We start from the raw sequence: 21,643 nt of genomic DNA, 5'->3' as shown, positions 1-21,643 counted from the left end.
AAGGCCAGATTTGTGTAATATACGACTGATTGTTGTCCTATGGACAGAGTCTCCCACCTCAGCTGTAGATCTCTGCAGTTCATCCAGAGTGATCATGGGCCTCTTGGCTGCATCTCTGATCAGTCTTCTCCTTGAATGAGCTGAAAGTTTAGAGGGACGGCCAGGTCTTGGTAGATTTGCAGTGGTCTGATACTCCTTCCATTTCAATATTATCGCTTGCACAGTGCTCCTTGGGATGTTTAAAGCTTGGGAAATCTTTTTGTATCCAAATCCGGCTTTAAACTTCTTCACAACAGTATCTCGGACCTGCCTGGTGTGTTCCTTGTTCTTCATGATGCTCTCTGCGCTTTTAACGGACCTCTGAGACTATCACAGTGCAGGTGCATTTATACGGAGACTTGATTACACACAGGTGGATTGTATTTATCATCATTAGTCATTTAGGTCAACATTGGATCATTCAGAGATCCTCACTGAACTTCTGGAGAGAGTTTGCTGCACTGAAAGTAAAGGGGCTGAATAATTTTGCACGCCCAATTTTTCAGTTTTTGATTTGTTAAAAAAGTTTGAAATATCCAATAAATGTCGTTCCACTTCATGATTGTGTCCCACTTGTTGTTGATTCTTCAGAAAAAAATACAGTTTTATATCTTTATGTTTGAATCCTGAAATGTGGCAAAAGGTCGCAAAGTTCAAAGGGGCCGAATACTTTCGCAAGGCACTGTAGCTAGCTAGCTAGCTAAATTGCCATAAATGTTTAATGCTTTTCGACCTATCCCCAAATTCATATAAGTGGTTCAGAGTTTTGATATTTGAACCTGTGTGTCGTGATCGCGTTTGACAAAATACATTTATGCACGATGGCGCACGCACGCAGCCGGTTTGGGTTCAGTGTAAGGGGGAGGGAGAGATGTTCTGTCCTGCGATGATGAGGTGTGTTATTGTAAGTTATAATGTAACCTCCACATGTAAAGTACAATGTTTAGCAAGTGTGAGTGAGAGTTGAAGACTCAGTCAGTTGTTTTTATGAATCCCTGTATGATGTCACCCTCCTTATGTTCACCTCATCACATTTATTAGGTCATCTACTTTACAAAAGAGAATTGCAGAACTATTATTTCAGTTATATCACAATTATTGTACTGAATGTAAAAACATTGATGTTTACATGTATTTTATTTTTTTTACACAGGAGAGCAGACAGTGGTCCTCCTCCCACGCTCCCCATCTCCATCCAAGCGTTACTTCCCCATCCCCCTGGACTCGCTAGAAGACCAGTTCCGGATATGCTCGGCAGACGACTGCAAGCTTTTCAGAGAGGAGTTCAATGTGGGTTCCTTTTCATACAACACATAGTAGTCACAGTAGTGTGATACCTTCATTTGTTAATGCTAATAATGTCATGTAGAGTTTATAGTTGTTACATACTATGCTGCATGTATGAGGGTTACATTAATGGCTTCATAGTTTGACCCCCTGTGTTTGTGTTGTGTCTGTGTAGTCACTGCCCTGTGGCTACCAGCACAGCTCCTTTGAGGAGGCTAGCAGGGTGATCAACAGGGACAAGAACAGATATCCAAACATCCTACCATGTGAGTGATGGAATTGTTATAGGAATACATTTTGCAACCATTAAACCCACTTAAGAGAGATACAAATAAAATGATAACATGTAATGAAATAATTCTAAACAGGATACCTATTTTCCTAGTACAATTTTGTCTCTTTTGACATTTTCAACAGATGACCATTCTAGAGTGTTGTTAACTCAAATCGATGGTTATTCTTGTACGGACTACATAAATGCCTCATACATAGATGTGAGTTATATTTACTATGTATTTGATTCCATCCTATTATAAATCATTTCAATGCATCCAGTGTTACTTCCTTTCTCATTACGGTCTAATAACTACTGTAACTTGCCAAAACACATTTTATTTTTCACCAGGGTTATAAAGAGAAGAACAAATTCATTGCAGCTCAAGGTAAATAAGCTATGTCCAACATTATTGTAAAATAATATTTATTGTAAAAATGTTTATTGTAAAAATACTGTACTACTAGTGGATTCATTTTTTTCAATGAACTCTTTTATGTAAGTATATGCCATTTTCCAGCACACTAGGCCTACTGTATATCAACAGTATGTCTTCTTACGTCTGTGTTAAGCGTGTCACTCTCTCTTTTCCATAGGCCCAATGCACGACACTGTGGCAGACTTTTGGCGGATGGTTTGGGAACAGAAGACTGCTACTATAGTGATGCTCACTAACCTGAAAGAGAGAAAAGAGGTCTCTCACTTTGGCTGATCCCTTATCTGCTTATACAACCAGTAAATAATGTCTTCAGATTTGCGAATTGGATCTCGTGTGGAATGATTTGACAGTTCAACATCCTTAGATGTTCTAAAGGGCCTTTGCTAGGCCCCTTCTTGTCTTCTCACACCTCAAGGTTATGCGTTTGACCCTTTCCTAACATTCCCAATCCATACAATATGTCACCCCAAATGACTTGGCATCACATTCCATTGAACCTCAAGGGGCTGATCAATAAATAACAAAACAAAGGGTTTAGTGGCACTTAACAATTTGTTGATAAAGTCATCCCAAGGCTTGATTATAATTAGTCTGAGAGTCTCATTAATGGTCTACAACATCAGAGTGATTAACTTATTGACTGACAGACTATCACTTCTGTCAACTCTATCACCTGGTCAGTAATATTAATCCCCATGAAAGTCTCTGCCATTCACATTGGTGAAACTATTCAAGTAGTGTCTATTTTGTAATTTTTGCTTTGCTGAATGTCCATTTCACCTCTCTTCAGGACAAGTGTTACCAGTACTGGCCAGACCAGGGCTGTTGGATGTATGGGAATATGAGGGTGGCAGCAGAGGACTTTACTGTACTGGTGGACTACACCATGCGCAAGTTCTGTGTACAATATGTAAGTGTCATTGTATGTGCCGACATGACAACCCTGCGTATGATCCCTCACTTATAAAACATGATGCTGTGTGAGACTGTGACCAGGTATTTACTATCAGGACTCAGGATAAGACCCAGATGCAGACAGTTCGAATCATAGATGTTTATTACAAATGAGGGTACTGGCAAACGACAGGTCAAGGACAGGCAGAGGTCAGTAATCCAGGGCAGAGTCAGTAATGTACAGAATGGCAGGCAGGGTCAGGGCAGGTAGAATGGTCAAAACCGGAAGATCTAGAAAACAGGGACTAGAGAGAACAGGAGTACGGGAAAAACCACGCTGGTAGGCTTGACGAGACAAGACGAACTGGCAACAGACAAACAGAGATCACAGGTATAAATGCACAGGGGATAATGGGGAAAATGAGCGACACCTGGAAGGGGGTGGAGACAAGCACAAGACAGGTGAAATAGATCAGAGTGTGACAATTTGCAGTTTATTATCTAAATGATTGATGTGTTTTCCTGTTGTCAATAGCAGGGGAGTGATGGCCCCAGGGCTCCCTGCCTGGTCACCCAGCTCCACTTCACCAACTGGCCTGACTTTGGGGTACCCTTCTCCCCCATTGGCATGCTCAAGTTCCTCAAGAAGGTGAAGACGGTCAACCCGTCTTATGCAGGACCCATCGTGGTGCACTGCAGGTACTGAACCAGGGGAGGAGACTGGGGATTGTAACTGGAAATTCATATCTACAGGTTGTACTAAATGAAGGCTATAGTGGTTAATATAAATGGTATGATTTGTATAAGTTAACAAGATTATAATGTAAAATCGTTTACTAAAAAAGTATGCCAATCATCTTCCCTTTATTTAGTACTGGTATGGCTGGAATTTCAATGCCTGTGTCATGTCATATGAAACTACTTTACAAAAGGGCATCATGACCGATCTAAGGGGGCACACGGTACGTGAGGATGGCGGGGAGTCATTTGGAGAATTTTGCATTATTTAAACACCTGAAACAGCATTTTCCTGCAATCTAGAGCGATAATCATTTTGCTTTATTCTATGTATATTTTTGATTAACTCTGGGTAAAAGATTGAAAGGAATGTGATTCTTACACAGTACATTTAGATTTGCTTGTTTTTTTAAGGTCTACCCACATTGCCAGCAGGCATGCCAGCTAAGATAGTTAGACAAGCTAGCTACTCTAACTTGATAGCCTGAAATTACTTCTTGGTAGCTAGTTATGCAGTTGGTGGATTGGGAACCTATCTGAGCTAGATAAAGCCAACTTCATAACATTGCTGGTTGGCTAGTAATATTTCTATATAACGTTGAAGTCAGAAGTTTACATACACATTAGCAAAATACATTTAAACTCAGTTATTCACAATTCCTGACATTTAAACCTAGTAAAAAATCCCTGTCTTAGGTCAGTTAGGATCACCACTTTATTTTAAGAATATGAAATGTCAGAATAATAGTGATAATGATTTATTTCAACTTTTATTTATTTCATCACATTCCCAGTGGGTCAGAAGTTTACATACACTCAGTTAGTATTTGGAAGCATTGCCTTAAAATTGTTTAACTTGGGTCAAACCTTTCGGGTAGCCTTCCACAAGCTTCCCACATTAAGGTGGGTGAATTTTGGCCCATTCCTCCTGACAGAGCTGGTGTAACTGAGTCAGGTTTGTTGGCCTCCTTGCTCGCACAAAATATTTTCAGTTCTGCCCACATATTTTCTATGGGATTGAGGTCAGGGCTTTGTGATGGCCACTCCAATACCTTGACATTGTTGTCCTTAAGCCATTTTTCCACAACTTTGGAAGTGTGCTTGGGGTCATTGTCCATTTGGAAGACCCATTTGTGACCAAGCATTAACTTCCTGACTGATGTCTTGATGTTGCTTCAATATATCCACATCATTTTATTTCCTCATGATGCCATCTATTTTGTGAAGTGCACCAGTCCCTCCTGCAGCAAAGCACCCCCACAACATGATGCTGCCACCCCTGTGCTTCACGGTTGGGATGGTGTTCTTCGGCTTGCAAGCATCACCCTTTTTCCTCCAAACATAATGATCGTCATTATGGCCAAACAGTTCTATTTTTGTTTCATCAGACCAGAGGACATTTCTCCCAAAAAATACGATCTTTGTACCCATGTGCAGTTGCAAACCGTAGTCTGGCTTTTTTTGGCGGTTTTGGAGCAGTGGCTTCTTCCTTGCTGAGCGGCCTTTCAGGTTATGTCGATTATAGGACTCGTTTTACTGTGGATATGGATACTTTTGTACCTGTTTCCTCCAGCATTTTCACAAGGTCCTTTGCTGTTGCTCTGGGATTGATTTGCACTTTTCGCACCAAAGTACGTTCATCTCTAGGATACAGAACGCGTCTCCTTCCTGAGCGGTATGACGGCTGTGTGGTCCCATGGTGTTTATACTTGCGTACTATTGTTTGTACAGATGAACATGGTACCTTCATGTGTTTGGAAATTGCTCCCAATGATATACCAGACTGAGGTCTGAGGTCTTGGCTGATTTCTTTAGATTTTCCCATGATGTCAAGCAAAGAGGCACTGAGTTTTAAGGTAGGCCTTGAAATACATCCACAGGTACACTTCCAATTGACTCAAATTATGTCAATTAGCCTATCAGAAGTTTCTAAAGCCATGACTTCATTTTCTGGAATTTTCCAAGCTGTTAAAAGGCACAATCAACTTAGTGTATGTAAACTTCTCACCCACTGGAATTGTGATACAGTGAATTATAAGTGAAATAATCTGTCTTTAAACAATTGTTGGAAAAATTACTTGTGTCATGCGCAAAGTAGATGTCCTAACCGACTTGCCAAAACTATAGTTTGTTAACATGAAAATTGTGGAGCGGTTGAAAAATGAGTTTTAATTATTCCAACCTAAGTGTATGTAAACTTCCAACTTCAACTGTGTCTATATATATTTTTTTGGGGGGGCTAAAATTATACATGGCCAAAAATATATTGACACCACTATAAATTAGTGGATTCTGCTATTACAGCCACACTTGTTGCTTACAGGTGTATAAAAACTAGCACACCGCCATACAGACATTGGACGTAGAATGGTCCGTACTGAAGAGCTCTGACTTTCAACATGGCACCATCATAGGATGCTAGCTTTCAAACAAGTTCGTCAGTTCGTCAAATTTCTGCCCTGCTACAGCTGTCCCGGTCAACAGTAAGTGCTGTTATTGTAAAGTGGAAATCACTAGACGCAACAATGACTCAGCCATGGAGTGTTAGGCCACACAAGCTCACAGAACGGGACCGTTGAGTGCTGAACCGCGCAGGATGTGCCTGCAGGAAGGGTACCACAGTAAGGAGGAAGATGTCTTCCCTGTAATTCACAGCGTTGAGATTACCTGCAAATACAACAAGCTCAGTCCGATGATGCCGTGACACACCGCCCCATACCATGACGGGCCCTCCACCTCCAAATCGATCCCTCTCCAGAGTACAGGCCTCAGTGTAACGCTCATTCCTTTGACGATAAACGTGAATCCGACCATCATCCCTGGTGAGACAAAAATGCGACTCGTCAGTGAAGAGCTCTTTTTGCCAGTCCTGTCTTGTCCACCGACGGTGGGTTTGTGCCCATAGGCGACGTTGTTGCCGGTGATGTCTGGTGAGGATCTGCCTTACAACAGGCCTACAAGCCCTCAGTCCAGCCTCTCTCATCCTATTGCGGATAGTCTGAGCACTGATGGAGGGATTGTACGTTCCTGGTGTAACTCGGACAGTTGTTGTTGCCATCCTGTACCTGTCCGGCAGGTGTGATTTTCGAATGTACCGATGCTGTGCAGGTGTTGTTACACATGGTCTGCCACTGTGAGGATTATCAACTGTCCGTCCTGTCTCCCAGTACCGCTGTCTTAGGTGTCTCACAGTATTGACATTGCAATTTATTGCCCTGGCCACACAGTCCTCATACCTCCTTGCAGCATATCTAAGGCTCGTTCACGCAGATGAGCAGGGACCCTGGGCATCTTTCGTTTGGTGTTTTTCAGAGTAAGTAGAAAGGCCTCTTTAGTGCCCTAAGTTTTCATAACTGTGACCTTTATTGCCTACCGTCTGTAAGATGTTAGTGTCTTAACGACCGTTCCACAGGTGCATGTTCATTAATTGTTTATGGTTCGTTGAACAAGCATGGGAAACAGTGTTTAAACCCTTTACAATGAAGATCTGTGAAGTTATTTGGACTTTTACGAATTATCTTTGAAAGATTTTCTACTTTGTCGAATAATAGTGAAGACTTAAACTATGAAAATACCACACATGGAATAATGTAGTAACCAAAAAAGTGTAAAACATATTAAAATATGTGTTATATTTGAGATTCTTCGAAGTAGCCACCCTTTGCCTCGATGACAGTTTTGCACACTCTTGGCATTCTCTCAACCAGCTTCATGAGGAATGCTTTTCCAACAGCCTTGAAGGAGTTTGCACATATGCTGAGCACTTGTTGGCTGCTTTTACTTCACTCTGCTGTCCAACGCATCCCAAGCCATCTCAATTGGGTTGAGGTCAGGTGATTGTGGAGGCCAGGTTAACTGATGCAGCACTCCATCGCTCTCCTTTTTTGTCAAATAGCCCTTACTCAGCCTGGAGGTGTGTTTGGTCATTGTCCTGTTAAAAAAAAAATGAAAATAGTAAAAATCCTTGAATGAGTAGATGTGTCCAACATTTTGAATGGTACTGTATACATAAGTATTTTTTTTAAACAGAACAAATCTGAGGGGGCACCTTCCCCCTATGGGCATGTTGCCTCTGACTACACCACCGAAGTTAGACACTTGCAGGAACAACTGTTGAATCAGGTGTTGGCACTGGGGCTTTGCTTCCTGAATGGGCTTCATTGATTGGTTTCCATCACCGTATGCTGGTATCTCAGACTGCTCTCTGTGTGACTGGCCCTTCAAACACTGTGGATGTTGTTGGCTTGTAAGACATGTGGCTTTTTAGAATATTTATTTTGGACATGTTGCAATTTAGCACATTTTAGGCCATACCACAATCAAGATTCCTGTTGCTAACTGAGCCACGGAAAAAGTGCATTATATTTCAATTGAATCATCTAACTTACCTCAGAGTTCTATGACAATGTAAGGTTCACTATTCTGTCGTCTCTTGTCTTTCCTCAGTGCTGGTGTAGGAAGGACTGGAACATTTATCGTCATAGACGCCATGATTGACATGATGCATGTAGAGCAGAGGCTGGATGTCTTTGGGTTTGTGACCAGAATACGGGAGCAGCGCTCTCAACTCGTCCAGACTGATGTAAGTGTTTCCTGACATGTCAATGTCTTCCTGCAGTACAAACATGCAAAGATGACTCTTTCACCCCATCTCTCACCACTCTGTCTGTATTTCAGATGCAGTACTCATTCATCTATCAGGCTCTGTTGGAGTATTATCTATATGGTGACACAGAGCTGGATGTGTCCTCTCTGGAAGGCCATCTGCAGAAGCTCCACAATACCAGAGCACCCCTCGAAAGGCTGGGCCTAGAAGAAGAGTTCAGGGTAAGGGCCAGTCAAACACTTACTGTATATCTGCTTTCCTAAATTGTCTCACATTTATAGCCACATTCAAATGAGGATAGCCATCTCTCTTAAGTAGTCCTAATTTCACTCCATGTCCTCTCCTCAGAAACTGACCAATGTACGCATAATGAAGGAGAACATGAGGACCGGAAACCTTCCTGCCAACATGAAGAAGAACCGTGTGCTTCAGATCATTCCATGTAAGGAATGCTCTGACACTCTTAACTGTTCCATATTACATTACAACGCTACCACCATCAAACTCTTAGTGCTGTATTGATGCTTGATATGAATTCATTTTAGGCCTAAAAACTTTGCCAAGTTAACCCTTTGAAGTTGTCTTAGTTTTTGGAATTAATATACTGTAGTTAAATGACACAAATGACACAAGTAGTTGAACTATTGTTGGAAATAAATGAGTTGTTAAGGTTTTTGCTTTACCACAGATGACTTCAACCGGGTTATATTGTCAATGAAAAGGGGCCAAGAGTTCACGGACTACATCAATGCATCATTTATTGATGTAAGTATTTAGAAGCTCATTTAACTTTCTCCAGAGCCGTTTATGTATTTACGTATATGATGCCCTGAACAGTGTTTTTTTTTTCCAGGGCTACAGACAGAAGGACTACTTCATTGCTACCCAAGGTCCTCTGTCCCACACGGTGGAGGACTTCTGGAGGATGGTGTGGGAGTACAGGTGTCACTCTATTGTCATGCTCACTGAACTCAAGGAGAGGGAACAGGTACGGATCCCACTGTGGCAAGAGCTAACTACAGCCTAATCAGTAAATAACAGCGGTTATTTTAGCAACAGTCGACAAAATGGTTAAAAGGTTTAAAATACAATTCTGATGAATGCTGCAGTTGGACAATGGATGATGATCCTCTGAACTTCTTGCGTTTTTAAAATCTTATATTAATGGAATTATAGCACATAACACATTGTACTGGCACATACATAATGAATGGAGTTCACTCAGTAAATTGTCACCTTTTTTTCCTAATGTACATTTTCTTAGTATATCGGGTATTTTTTAAATTAATTATATGTGCCTCATTTGTATATACTGGGTGTATTTGCACACATTATATAACATGGCTGCAACCACCAAAGACTTCCTCTGTTTAGGCCTACCGCAGTGCTAACCTTCACTGTCTATGCTGCCTCATTAATTATGAATGAATGTTGTTGTCACATTCCCTTGCATAATTTAAGTGTGTAGAGAAGGATACCCCCACGATTTAAAAACAAAATGCTTGGCTGTAGATTACACCTATCTATGCATACTTTACATCAGGGGTCTCCAACATGTCGCTGTGATTTAAGATTTGACATGGACTCAGAACATCCAATTTTGTTGTTTCTCTATGAACAATTGTAATTTTAAGAGTGAAAAATAAAAAATGGAGACACAATTTGGGAAAATATATTTTAAAATTATTTTATAGGGCCCCCTCTTACAGTTGTTTATAAAATATAGTGCACTACTTTCTTTTGTGCGTTAAGGACCTGGGGAAGAGTTGCAGGGGAGAGGAGAAGAGAATAATGTGCCTATTTAAAAGCTTGAATTATACATATTTTTTGTAGCATATATATACTTTTTGAAGTAGCTCTCATGCTAGAAAAGGTTGGACATCCCTGCTTTACATTGTTTGAGAGATCAGTATCACTATAATCCGAGTGTTCATATTCAGTAATTGCTTTAATTTCAGCACATCTCATTTGTAAAAATGTCAACTTTATTAAATGTTTACTTTTTCATTGTATTCCAACACCATTGTATTCCATTGAGCCCATTTCAGCCATTACTAGAATGTGTTTAACAGGTAATTTCAAATGTTTCCGAGGTCTTAACGTTAATGGGGGAAAAAATGGCACAAGCAAGAGTGGGAAAGAGCCAACAGTGTAAAATGAAAGCAATCAATCCAACAAGATATAAGTGACAAGTCGATTTTGCACCCCTCATATACAGGAAATAGAGCTCCTCAGGTGGGCTGGGCATGCACATTGCTAGTTAGCTGCCTCTAATAGTGATACACAACATATTTATTTATCTTTGAATTTTTGGGAGGTTAAAATGTTCTATAGTCTTCTACAGAAATGTCCAAGTAGAATTGCCTTACATCATCAGGGTGTCAAATACATTTTGCCCCGTGGGACCACTTTAGTGGTCTGTAAGTCCGCTCAAACATGCCTTGTTGTCAAAATTAGCAAAGACATTTCTATCCATCGTTTTTCTGTATTTTCAATGTGGCCTGACTCTGTAGCTTTAATTTTGGGAATTTTTATTAAGCTGAACAGAGAGACTATAAATGTTGATCCATTTTCATTATATTTTATTTTCAACCATTATAATTTCTACACAGTTTCGATTTATTATTAGTCATTTCAATATAGATGTAGGTTGTTTTTCCCACCTGTGGGCTTTATGTTTGACACCCCTGCCTGACATTTATGTGTCACTTTCTCTCAGGACAAATGTTTCCAGTACTGGCCAGCAGAGGGCACTGCGACATTTGAAGACTACACTTTGGAGCTGAAGGGGGATGCCCTATGTGACACTTTCACTCTGAAGGACATGGTGCTCACATATGGACCAGTACGTTTCCTTTACATAAACAAGCACGCGAGCTATCCAATATGGATGTATTTTAAATATATTATTTGATCTTTATTTTTGTCCTGGAGAATCACTGAGTTTGGTCCCCTAATCAATGGCATTCTGTTATCTAAATGTGTGTCTTATCTTGAAGTGAATTAGTTTAAGTTCATGTTAGGTTTACCTTTATTGTTACCAGGTATACGAATGTATGTAATGATGAATCACATATGTTTCCCATCGCCAGGAAAAACAGTCAAGGCATGTCCGACACTTTCATTTCCACGGCTGGCCTGAGATCGGAATACCGGCAGAGGGAAAGGGAATGATCGACATCATTGCTTCAGTGCAGAGACAGCAACAACAGTCTGGAAACCACCCTATCATAGTACATTGCAGGTAAGGTACATGTACTGTACACACACACCAAATCTGGTAGCCTCATAACTAATGCCCTTTTAATTCTGTAGAGCGCAAGACGTTGAGGGGTGTGGGGGGGCTGGGGGGTGCAAAGGTGACATTTTGTTGTTTTTTCAGATGGTTATTCTATGGATCATTTAGCTATTGGATTTAGAATTTTAGGACTCCTTTAGGTGTAAAAAAAAATATCCCAAAATTATTTGAGAAAATATTGATTTTGGCCTTTGCTATTAAAGCCCATAGAAACGCATTGAATAACGCATTCATAAATAGCAAAAAGGACAGTAAAAAAATAAATAATGAAAAAACAAGGTTTAAAAGTATCTGTCCTACAGTATATCTAGGAGATATAAAAAAAAAATCATGAAATATATGTATTTCTTTTTTATTTACACATATGTATCCCCTTTTTGGGGTAGACACAAAACTACCATCATATTTCATTTGTTTTTTAAAACTGGTACAGGTTACCTTCAGGGGTCGTAGAGCATAGAGTGGTCATAATAGTTTGTAGGTCAAACCATTTGGATGTTACAGACGTTTTTGTGCTAACTCTACTACTTTTCACCAAAGATGTGAAGTGCACTGGCAGATGCGGTGGATTGAGACACATCCAATGCAACCAAAAAAAAAATAGCTATATCTCTAGCTTAAACTGACCGATTTTGATGGGGATATATATATTTTTTATGTAACTTCAATTTTTTTGGTAGGTACTGCGTCAATCGAATCTAGGGGGTAAAAAAGACATTAGGATGATACCAAACACAAAATTATGTTTTAAAGAATATAGATTACTTTTTTTCCATTTTGGTCATGTCAGTTTCAATAAATGGTACATTTAGCCTTTGTAGACTGTTCTACAGGCCAACTCTTTATTACTACTTGTGTGAAAGACTGCTGTGAAAGCTCTGATCAGAACATACGTAGCTCCAGGTGAAGTACTTATCATGCAGCACGGCCCACTGGGATTGATCCAATCCACTGATTCACAGTCAATTAAAACCTCTCAAAGTGAAATCTCCTACGACTCGCGCTTTGATTAATCTGATAGAATGAGCTAACGACAGGAAATGGTGTCATCACTCTCTCGTATTCCTTCATCAGGGCCTGTCTAAAGAGGGGCTTTTTAAAGTTTTTTCTCATCCGTTGGGAATGGGTGCTTGGCCATTACAATCGCCCTCTCTCCTCTCTCGCTCTCACCAGCATTGTAAGCACAGACTCAATCCAAAGAGAGTGAGAGATAGCAGATTTATTAGTGCTACCGTTTGGATTAGTGTCTCTTTAAGGGAGGCTGATTATTAGTACTATTAGTCAAAGGTCACCTTTTCTCCAACTAATTGTTTTCAATACAAATGGGAAAGGACACCACTGTAAGCTGTTAGGTTTGCAGTATAGCCCTATGGCTAGGGAAATGGGAGACTAGGAAGGTGTAGATCTAGGAGCTCTACTGTTAGAGATATCTCTTATCAACCTCTAACAAGATACTTTTGTATATATAGTGTATGTGGACACCTCTTTAAATTAGTGGATTTGGCTATTGCAACCACACCCGTTACTGACAGGTATATAAAATCAAGCATGCTGCCATGCAAGCTCCATAGACATACATTGGCAGCAGAATGGCTTTCAACGTGGCACCGTCGAAGGATGCCACCTTTCCAACTGTAAAGTTTGGTGGAGGAGGAATAATGGTCTGGGGCTGTTTTTCATGGTTCGGACTTGGCCCCTTAGGTCTTGGCAACAGTTTGGGAAAGGCCCTTTCCTGTTTCAGCATGCCATTGTCCCAATGCACAAAGTGAGGTCCATGCAGAAATGGTTTGTCGCTCGCTGTGGAAGAACTTGAATGATCCTGCGATGAGCCCTAACCTCAACCCCATGGAACACCTTTGAGTTGTATTGGAACTCCGACTGCGAGCCAGGCTTAATCGCCCAACATCAGTGCCCGACCTCACTAATGCTCTTGTGGCTGAACGGGAAGCAAGTCCCCGCAGCAATGTTCCAACATCTATTGGAAAGCCTTCACAGAAGAGTTGAGACTGTTATAGCAGCAATGGGGTGACCAATTCCATATTAATGCCCATGATTTTGGAATGAGATCTTCGGCGAAGCGGTGTCCACATACTTTTAGTCGTGTAGTGTAACTTACCTGAATGTTGTGAAATCAGTGCATTGCTTTGGCGCTCAATGCAGCCCAAACAGCACGACAGTGAACATGTAGAACCCTAAGGGTGTATGTAATGTAGTATACTCCTTTGATTCACATTCAGTTCTAAGCACATAATTTCAATACCCTCTAATGGTAGTTAGTCGATGATGACGATTCTGTCCTGGGTTTATTTCTCAGTGCTGGTGCGGGTCGGACTGGGACATTCATCGCCCTGAGTAATATTCTGGAGCGGGTGAAAGCCGAGGGCCTACTGGACGTGTTTCAGACAGTCAAGAGTTTACGCATGAAGAGACCACACATGGTTCAGACTGTGGTAGGTATTACATATTGTAGCATCAACACATTGTTTGCAATGTTTGGATACAATTTCTATCATAGAGATTTAATGCATGATGGTAGCCTAAATTCATTCAAAGATAAAGATGACATATTCAAACGATCCTCAATAGAATGACAATGATGTATTTCAGTGATTTATGTTTGTGTTGTGTGTTTTGTTTGTTGTTTCAGGAACAATATGACTTCTGCTACAGAGTGGTTCAAGATTTTGTTGACATTTTCTCAGACTATGCCAACTTCAAATGACAATATCTGCTACATATACCCATGTATTTTTCCGACAGGCATATACCATTTTGTTAGATCGCTCTTTTTACGCTTTGCACTTAAACACAGTACTTAAACTTATTGTTCAATATTGTAATATATTTGTTTGTATCTCTGTCTGTTTTTTTGTTAGCTCGTTCAAAACAGCCCAAAAGAAAATGAAATATTATGTCTATTTAGTCATGGACTTTTCAACTAGCTTTGTGTCCTGAGTATTTGGATGTCAAACGTTTTGAATTGAAAACCTAAGACCATTTGATCAAAAATGGGAATGAATGGTTTATTATGTTAACATTATGTATATACGCTGAGTGTATAAAACATTAAGGACCAGCTTCCTGATATTGAGGTGCACCTGGTCAGTCTATGTCATGGAAAGTGCAGGTGTCCTTAATGTTTTGTACACTCAGTGTATATTGATTAACTTATGCATATAATCTGTATCTATTTATATAATGTAGAATTTAATGTACATTTTGAGTATGTTAAAAACATTACCACAAGATTGCCTTTCGTTGCCTGTGGTCTGTACCATAGCTGTGGCACATACTGTGGAAGTCCACAGATTGGACAAAAAAAAACAGCTGTTGTGAAGATACACAACCTGCCATAAAAGTTTGTCATTGTATTACTGACCTTACAAGTGACTTAAGTGCCATTTAATATTTGCTGTGTATGATGTTTATTTTTATCAACAGTATTGTTTTTTTCTTTCTTTATTTGTGCTATTTTCTACATTGTAGAATAATAGTGAAGACATCAAAACTATAAAATAACACATGGAATCATGTCGTAACCATCAAATCAAAATATATTTGAGATTCTACAACCACCCTTTGCCTTGATGACAGCTTTGCACACTCTTGGAAATCTCAAATATATAATATATTTTGATTTGTTTATTTAACACTTTTTTGGTTACTACATGATTCTATGTGTGTTATTTAATAGTGTTGATGTCTTCACTATTATTCTACAATGTAGAACATAGCACAAATAAAGAAACACCCTGGAATGAGTAGGTGTCTCCAAACTTTTGACTGGTACTGTACATACAGTTGTACTAACTTTTTAAAGGTAGAATATATAGCATTTGTATGCTTTTCAAAATAACTACAGTATATTGGACCTAACATTTCAGCGTTTGCATGAAGCAGTGCCATACAAAGATTGGAAAACCTTTCTGATCAAGAAACAATTGTCAACAAGTGACTTCAACTTCAAGTAGACATAGATAAATTAAGAAGATAGATTCCAACAAAATATACATTTTACTGTTTCCATATAGTTAATAAAACAGCCTTCATCTCTGTAATAAACATGATTGGTGTTAAGGGAAATTATTATAATACCAAAAATACATTATTTATTCTGTTTATAGAGTTCTCAACTTGAAAAGTACAATTTAGAAACAGGCATCAATTTCCTCTTGATAAGGAGTGTTCAGTCATAGTGCCCTCATATCAATCACTAATTAACTTGATTATTAGTATCATTTAGCAGACACTCTTATACAGAGCAACTTACGGTGCAATTATAGTGAAGTGTGTTGCTCAAGGGCACTTTGACAGTTTTGTCACCTAGTTGCCTCAGGGATTTCAAACCAGTGGTTTTTCAGTTACTAGCCCAACCGCTAGGCAACACGTTCGGCTACCTGCCACCTGGTTATTGACAATAGCAAATTTCAGGATGCTAGTTTCTGGAATTTCAATGTACTGTCATTTACTGTGGAATATATACACAGTATATAAATGTAATTTAACACAAATTTGAATTACTTGGTTACCTGGTTATTAAGTGTTGTTAGGCTATCCTTTTCATACCAAAGGTACATTTATGCATTCATAACCTCTAAGGAGTGGTTATCTGCAGCTCTGTTGGTAGAGGATGGCACTTGCAACGCCAGTATATAAGTGGGTTCGATTCTCAGGACCACCTGTATGTACTGTAAGCTAAATGGCAAACTGTATTAGGTAAAGATATAAGGATTGTGTCTTCATTTAGAATCAGTCTTATGTACTGAGTATGAAATTAAGGCTAGTGGTTGCTGTATTGCACAAGCATCTTGTTCCTGTACAGCCTCTTATTTTTTTTACCTTAATTTAACTAGGCAAGTCAGTTAAGAATAAATTCTTATTTTCAATGACAGCCTAGGAACAGTGGGTTAACTGCCTTGTTCAGGGGAAGAACAACATATTTTTGTCAGCTTGGGGATTTGATCTTGCAACCTTCCGGTTACTAGTCCAAAGCTCTAACCACTAGGTTACCTGCCGCCCCAATCATAAGTCTGTATAAAGTTTACATTTTTATATTCTGAGTGCAATAAATGCAATGAAAATAAACTAATTTGCCATTCATTTCTGAATATTTGTAAAAGATACAAAACATTGTTTATCAAACAGTGGAGGCTGGTGGGAGGAGCTATAGGAGGATAGGCTCATTGTAATGATTGGAATAGAATAAATGGAACGGTATCTAACACATCAAACATATGGAAACCACATGTTTGACTCCGTTTCTTTCATTCCATTCAGCCATTACAATGAGCCTGTCCTCCTATAGCTCCTCCCACCAGCCATTACAATGAGCCTGTCCTCCTATAGCTCCTCCCACCAGCCATTACAATGAGCCTGTCCTCCTATAGCTCCTCCCACCAGCCATTACAATGAGACTGTCCTCCTATAGCTCCTCCCACCAGCTGCCACTTGTATCAAAGTAACTTTTTTATTGAGACATATATTATTTAATTTACAAACATTACATATTTATAATATCTACACTGACGTCAACTCTTAACACATTACGAATTTGTTTGTTTCCATTAAATTCAGTTTGAAGCTTATGCACTAAGCAGGTCCCGTTGGTGACGTTTCGTGTCCATTAGGCACTTAGTGTGTCACACCTGTGGAGAAGGGATTATAATCCTAATGACACAGACTGTTCCATTTCTAACGACCCTTATAAAAAGGGCCCGTGATTATTCCCACCACACTGTAAGAAGGAATAGACCGAACGGACAGTATGTGATTCATTCATATGCTTTCAAGTACATTTAAAATTGTTAACTGATTTATGTGTTGATAATATCTACTAAGTGCATGTTGAATAGGTAACCATTGCAAGACAATCCCAAACTATATTTGATTTACGATAAAATACTTTGGACTATCAAATGTAGCTTGTATTTTACTGCCTTTTTTTTCCAGCTTCCATGGATCTTAGCAGCAAAACGTTTGTGCAGGTGGTGATGTTGGCGTTGATAGCTCAGGTCACTTTCTCTCAGCATTGGTCGTATGGGTGGCTACCTGGAGGAAAGAGAAGTGTTGGGGAGCTGGAGGCCACCATCAGGGCAAGTACTATTTACCCTATGTTTACCTGTATGTAAGTAACTATGTCTACCTGAACATACATGTAATTGTCCTTTAAGTAAATCTACTGTGCCTTGAAAACCTGTGAACATGTGTATATATATATATATATATATATATATATATATATATATATATATATATATATATATATATATATATATACACTCATGGGTCAGTTCCCCGTTCACAAAAATGTATCGCTCCAACAGACAGTGAGTCACGTGGCCGTGGTTTGCTATATAATGCAGGCAGACAAGCAACAAGGTATTCCGTTACTGTTCGATTGAACATCAGAATGGGCAAAACGAGTGACCAAATCGATTTTGAGCATGGTATGATTGTCGTGCCAGGCTTGCAAGATCCAGTATCTCAGAAATGGCCGTTATTTTTGGAGTGAGATATTTGTTCAAGAAGCAGTATTTTCAAGAGTACATAGGCAAAGTTTAAGAAGTTCTTTGAGGGTGTTGCATATCGAGTATATGGGTAATAACATTACAAATTCCTCTTACATATTGCTATCAAGATGATGGACACAGGTGGTGTAATGGCTCTTCCTGAGGAGACAGGTGCCCATATCCCAGAGAGACTGAGACCATATGATGTAGTAAGTATTCATATTCATATTTTAGGTTAGATAGTGTATTCATTGTATTTCTAATGGTAAAGCCCTTGTTTCGTCTAAAGATATTGAATTGATGTCTCCTTGTAATATGTTGTAAAAAGATATGCCAAAGTATCTGAAAGAAATGTTAAGATGAGAGTTTTGGCTGACAAACGGAAAGCTTTCCTGAAGTGGTACTTATAAATGTATGGAGACAATGTTGCTAATTTCTGATACATCATTGTAATATACTGTAGACACAGTATTATGCAACATAAAGTAGACTTCGGACATTGACACTTTGTTTCCCTAGATGTCGAAGAAACGAATGCCACATAAATAAAGAACTGTGAGATAATTCTTCACAAAAAGCAAGAAGACAGCGATGATGGAGCATTCAAGAACAGTTCTGTCCATTTCCAACTAAGATCACATTTAGATTGATGTAATTTACTTGAAGTATGAAACACTAACCTCCTGTAAAATTGTAATAAAGAGTGATTGAAAGATATGTCTCTTTGTATGTCCTTACAATACAGTATCTGCAGTGTCGTATCCCATTTTGGATTCATCAATTAGTGACCCATCATAAGATTGAGGTGGAGTTGATAAACCATCAATTGAAAATGATTGTCTATTTGTTTTCCATGACCGACAAGCATGATCAACTTGTAATTCAACAACCTTAGCATGACAACAGCTGGTGATTAAGTAAATGTATTCAAATCCAATGGTGTCATTAGATTTGAAACAGTGGTCTATGTCCCTTTTATAACTAGATCGTATTGCTTGTCAGTCGTTTATAATTTCATCCATAAAAACCACAAGACCATTTGCCTTTTGAAACAGGACATTTATTTGACCTCAAATGTATGTGAGTGTGTCACCTGTTGAATACTTGCATTTTATTTTTGTTAAAAAGAATTCTGAAATGTCAAGAGGGTTGACATTTTTCGAATAGTTTTGCCAGGATCATAGACATCACTAAAAGACTGTGTAAAACTTTAATGTCGTTCAATAAATTGGTGTTAGTTATACACATTTTCATTTCATATCAGGCAAGGAAAGGAATCTGCAGGGGGCATTTGTTTTAAATAGAACTCATAATCTGGCAAAACCCAACAGACATGGTACCTCACTAATCGCGCAGTGCATTAGGGGCCCATGATTCATGAACAGTGCCAACACGAGGGAGACCATTCATTGTTAGCGTGTGGTTGTAATGCCCACCAATGAACCCAAACCCGCCGGTACTTTAGGGAAAAGGTGAACATTTTTAAAGCACATAGAATTAGAAAGAAATTAAACCACTTTCCATTGCACTTTCTGAACAATGGTTCTTCATTTGTGATACCTAACATCGTTCGTTTAATATTCATGGTTACAATTTGCATAATGCAATCATTTTCTTGGATAAGGAAAGACTTAACTATTTTAATTCAAAAAAGTACTCTTTTTTTTTTACTTGAGAACTTGCTCCAACTATTGCAACAAAGATATACAGTACCAGTCAAAAGTTTGGACACCCCTAATCAGTCAATGTTTTTTCTTTATTCAGAGACAGCAGGGGTTCAAACATACATTTCCTACATTTGAATATAAAAATTGATTTTATCAAACAAAACTATGCTACAATACCTTTTATCTCTGGGACCGTCAAGATTACAAATCAGAGCAAGATTACTGAATGTAAGTATATTATTTACCTTCAGAGGTGAGTGTATCAAACCAGTTGCCGGGATAAAAGTGTTTTGTTGTTGTGCACTCTCAAACAATAGCATGGTATTTTTTCACTGTAATAGCTACTGTAAATTGGACAGGGTAGTTAGATTAACAAGAATGTAAGATTTATGTCCATGAAAGACATGTCTATGTCCTGGAAAGTTTGTTGTTACTTACAATGTCATTCTAGTCACATTAACGCACATTAGCAACAACCGTCCCGGTTTAGCGACACCGATCCCGTAGAGGTTCAAATAAAATGCAAGTTGGAACCAAATACGGTTCTTGAAAGCGATGCCATAGGGAACCATTCAGCGTCTCTGAAGAACCATAAATGGGATGGTTCTATGAAGAATCATACAAAAATTTAAAAAACAAAAATGTATTGACCGGAATTGAATAGGCCTGCAGTAGGATTTTAAGCTTATTTGCATATTTTTCTGTGTCCCCTTAGAGTGAATTGTATAGTTACCAGTACCACTCATGACTGTGCTTGCTAGTGACAGATACATGGTTGTTGCATTCATTCATTTTCACTCCTGTGGGCTGCACCAAGTGAGATCCTAAGTGAATATGTTGTCATTAAAATGTAATTTTTTAAGACAATACAATACATATTTTGGTCCTGCTTTATATTATGTGCAGTTAATAAAGGCTTCATAAAGCCTTCATGAACACAACATAAATCTGTCACAAATCATCTATAACCATATGTCATGCTCAATAAAGAGTTCATAAATGTGGCATAACTGTGTGACATAACCACCAATGTCAAATAATCTACTATGGCATAAACCTGTGCATTATAAAGGGTGGCATAAGCACCGCTTAATAAAAGCTTTATAAAATAATATTAAATTGAGGCTTCACAAAGCATTTATAACTGTATCATGCATCTTGGTAGAGTATTGTAATTCCAGGATAGTGGGTTAGATTCCCAGGACCACCAATACGTAAAAATGAATCCACACATGTCTATAAGTCTCTTTGGATAAAAGTGTACATATTATATGGCATATATTATATTACTCAAAAACAGTTATTGGATGGCCCAACCTCTTTCTCTCTAGGGTGCATAGTCAGTATTGGAGCTGACCTCAACTTGCTGTGCTGCAGGATGGCATCCGCTAGGGCCTTTTTAAAATCTGTTTGTATTTTTTTTTTAGCTAATTCTGTATCATTTTCCCAAATTCAGTTCTCTGGGTTTTGTTTTCCCAGGTTTCGGATTTCTCACAGTTTTTTCTGGCTTCCCCAAGTTATTTTCACACTTTTTAATAGAAAAACTGCACAATGTGATTTTCTGTCTTCACAACAATGCTTAAACCGAATCAGGGTACCACTTTTGAGGTATGGAAAAAAATCTAAGGAACGTTGATTTTTGAGTGTAGTTACCGTTTAATTCAGTGAGCATGCACTGTTTGGTTAGAAGTGTTTCTGTATCACAGCAACCACACATGTAATGGAATTTGCAAATCAAATGGATACTTGTGGTAATACTGGACAGCGAATGAGTAAGATAACCTTTATGTATTATAATTTAAATGAGTTTGCAGTAGTTAAGCATTGAGGTAGATTACATAACTACCTCAATCGTTATTTCAAATAATTTCGGTGACTTCACAGCAATTGCT

General features: G+C 38.8%; 2 protein-coding genes across 6 annotated transcripts in view; both read left to right on the top strand.

The window, feature by feature from the left end:
- Nucleotides 1-16,660, top strand: part of LOC110502487 (receptor-type tyrosine-protein phosphatase epsilon) — a 66,269-nt gene extending 49,609 nt beyond the window's left edge. For 3 of the 4 annotated variants that reach the window (XM_021580534.3, XM_090216940.1, XM_090216939.1), the window contains 16 exons: nt 1,193-1,329; nt 1,502-1,592; nt 1,744-1,820; nt 1,952-1,988; nt 2,197-2,294; nt 2,830-2,949; nt 3,469-3,632; nt 8,118-8,253; nt 8,349-8,498; nt 8,626-8,719; nt 8,966-9,042; nt 9,131-9,265; nt 10,997-11,122; nt 11,370-11,521; nt 13,890-14,025; nt 14,223-16,660. In XM_021580534.3, coding sequence (XP_021436209.1) covers nt 1,193-1,329; nt 1,502-1,592; nt 1,744-1,820; nt 1,952-1,988; nt 2,197-2,294; nt 2,830-2,949; nt 3,469-3,632; nt 8,118-8,253; nt 8,349-8,498; nt 8,626-8,719; nt 8,966-9,042; nt 9,131-9,265; nt 10,997-11,122; nt 11,370-11,521; nt 13,890-14,025; nt 14,223-14,297 — 1,805 coding nt within the window. In that variant the 3' untranslated portion in view covers nt 14,298-16,660. Of the gene's footprint in view, nt 1-1,192; nt 1,330-1,501; nt 1,593-1,743; nt 1,821-1,951; nt 1,989-2,196; nt 2,336-2,829; nt 2,950-3,468; nt 3,633-8,117; nt 8,254-8,348; nt 8,499-8,625; nt 8,720-8,965; nt 9,043-9,130; nt 9,266-10,996; nt 11,123-11,369; nt 11,522-13,889; nt 14,026-14,222 lie in introns of all 4 variants that reach the window. The other variant, XM_090216941.1, reaches the window with a different exon arrangement.
- Nucleotides 16,661-17,308: 648 nt separating this feature from the next.
- On the top strand, nt 17,309-18,800 carry gnrh1 (gonadotropin-releasing hormone 1 (luteinizing-releasing hormone)). 2 transcript variants are annotated; one of them, XM_090216494.1, is made up of 4 exons: nt 17,309-17,337; nt 17,525-17,667; nt 18,213-18,293; nt 18,604-18,800. In XM_090216494.1, the coding sequence occupies exons 2-4, from the start codon at nt 17,530-17,532 to the stop codon at nt 18,631-18,633; spliced, it is 249 nt and encodes an 82-aa protein (XP_090072620.1). In that variant the 5' UTR covers nt 17,309-17,337; nt 17,525-17,529; the 3' UTR covers nt 18,634-18,800.
- The last annotated feature ends 2,843 nt before the right edge of the window (nt 18,801-21,643 follow it).

This window comes from Oncorhynchus mykiss, chromosome 23 (genome assembly GCF_057628025.1).
Source record: "Oncorhynchus mykiss isolate SJ-2025 chromosome 23, ASM5762802v1, whole genome shotgun sequence".
NCBI lineage: Eukaryota > Metazoa > Chordata > Actinopteri > Salmoniformes > Salmonidae > Oncorhynchus > Oncorhynchus mykiss.
The sequence above is the reverse complement of the archived record's forward strand: the minus strand, read 5'-3'. Positions and strand labels throughout refer to the sequence as shown.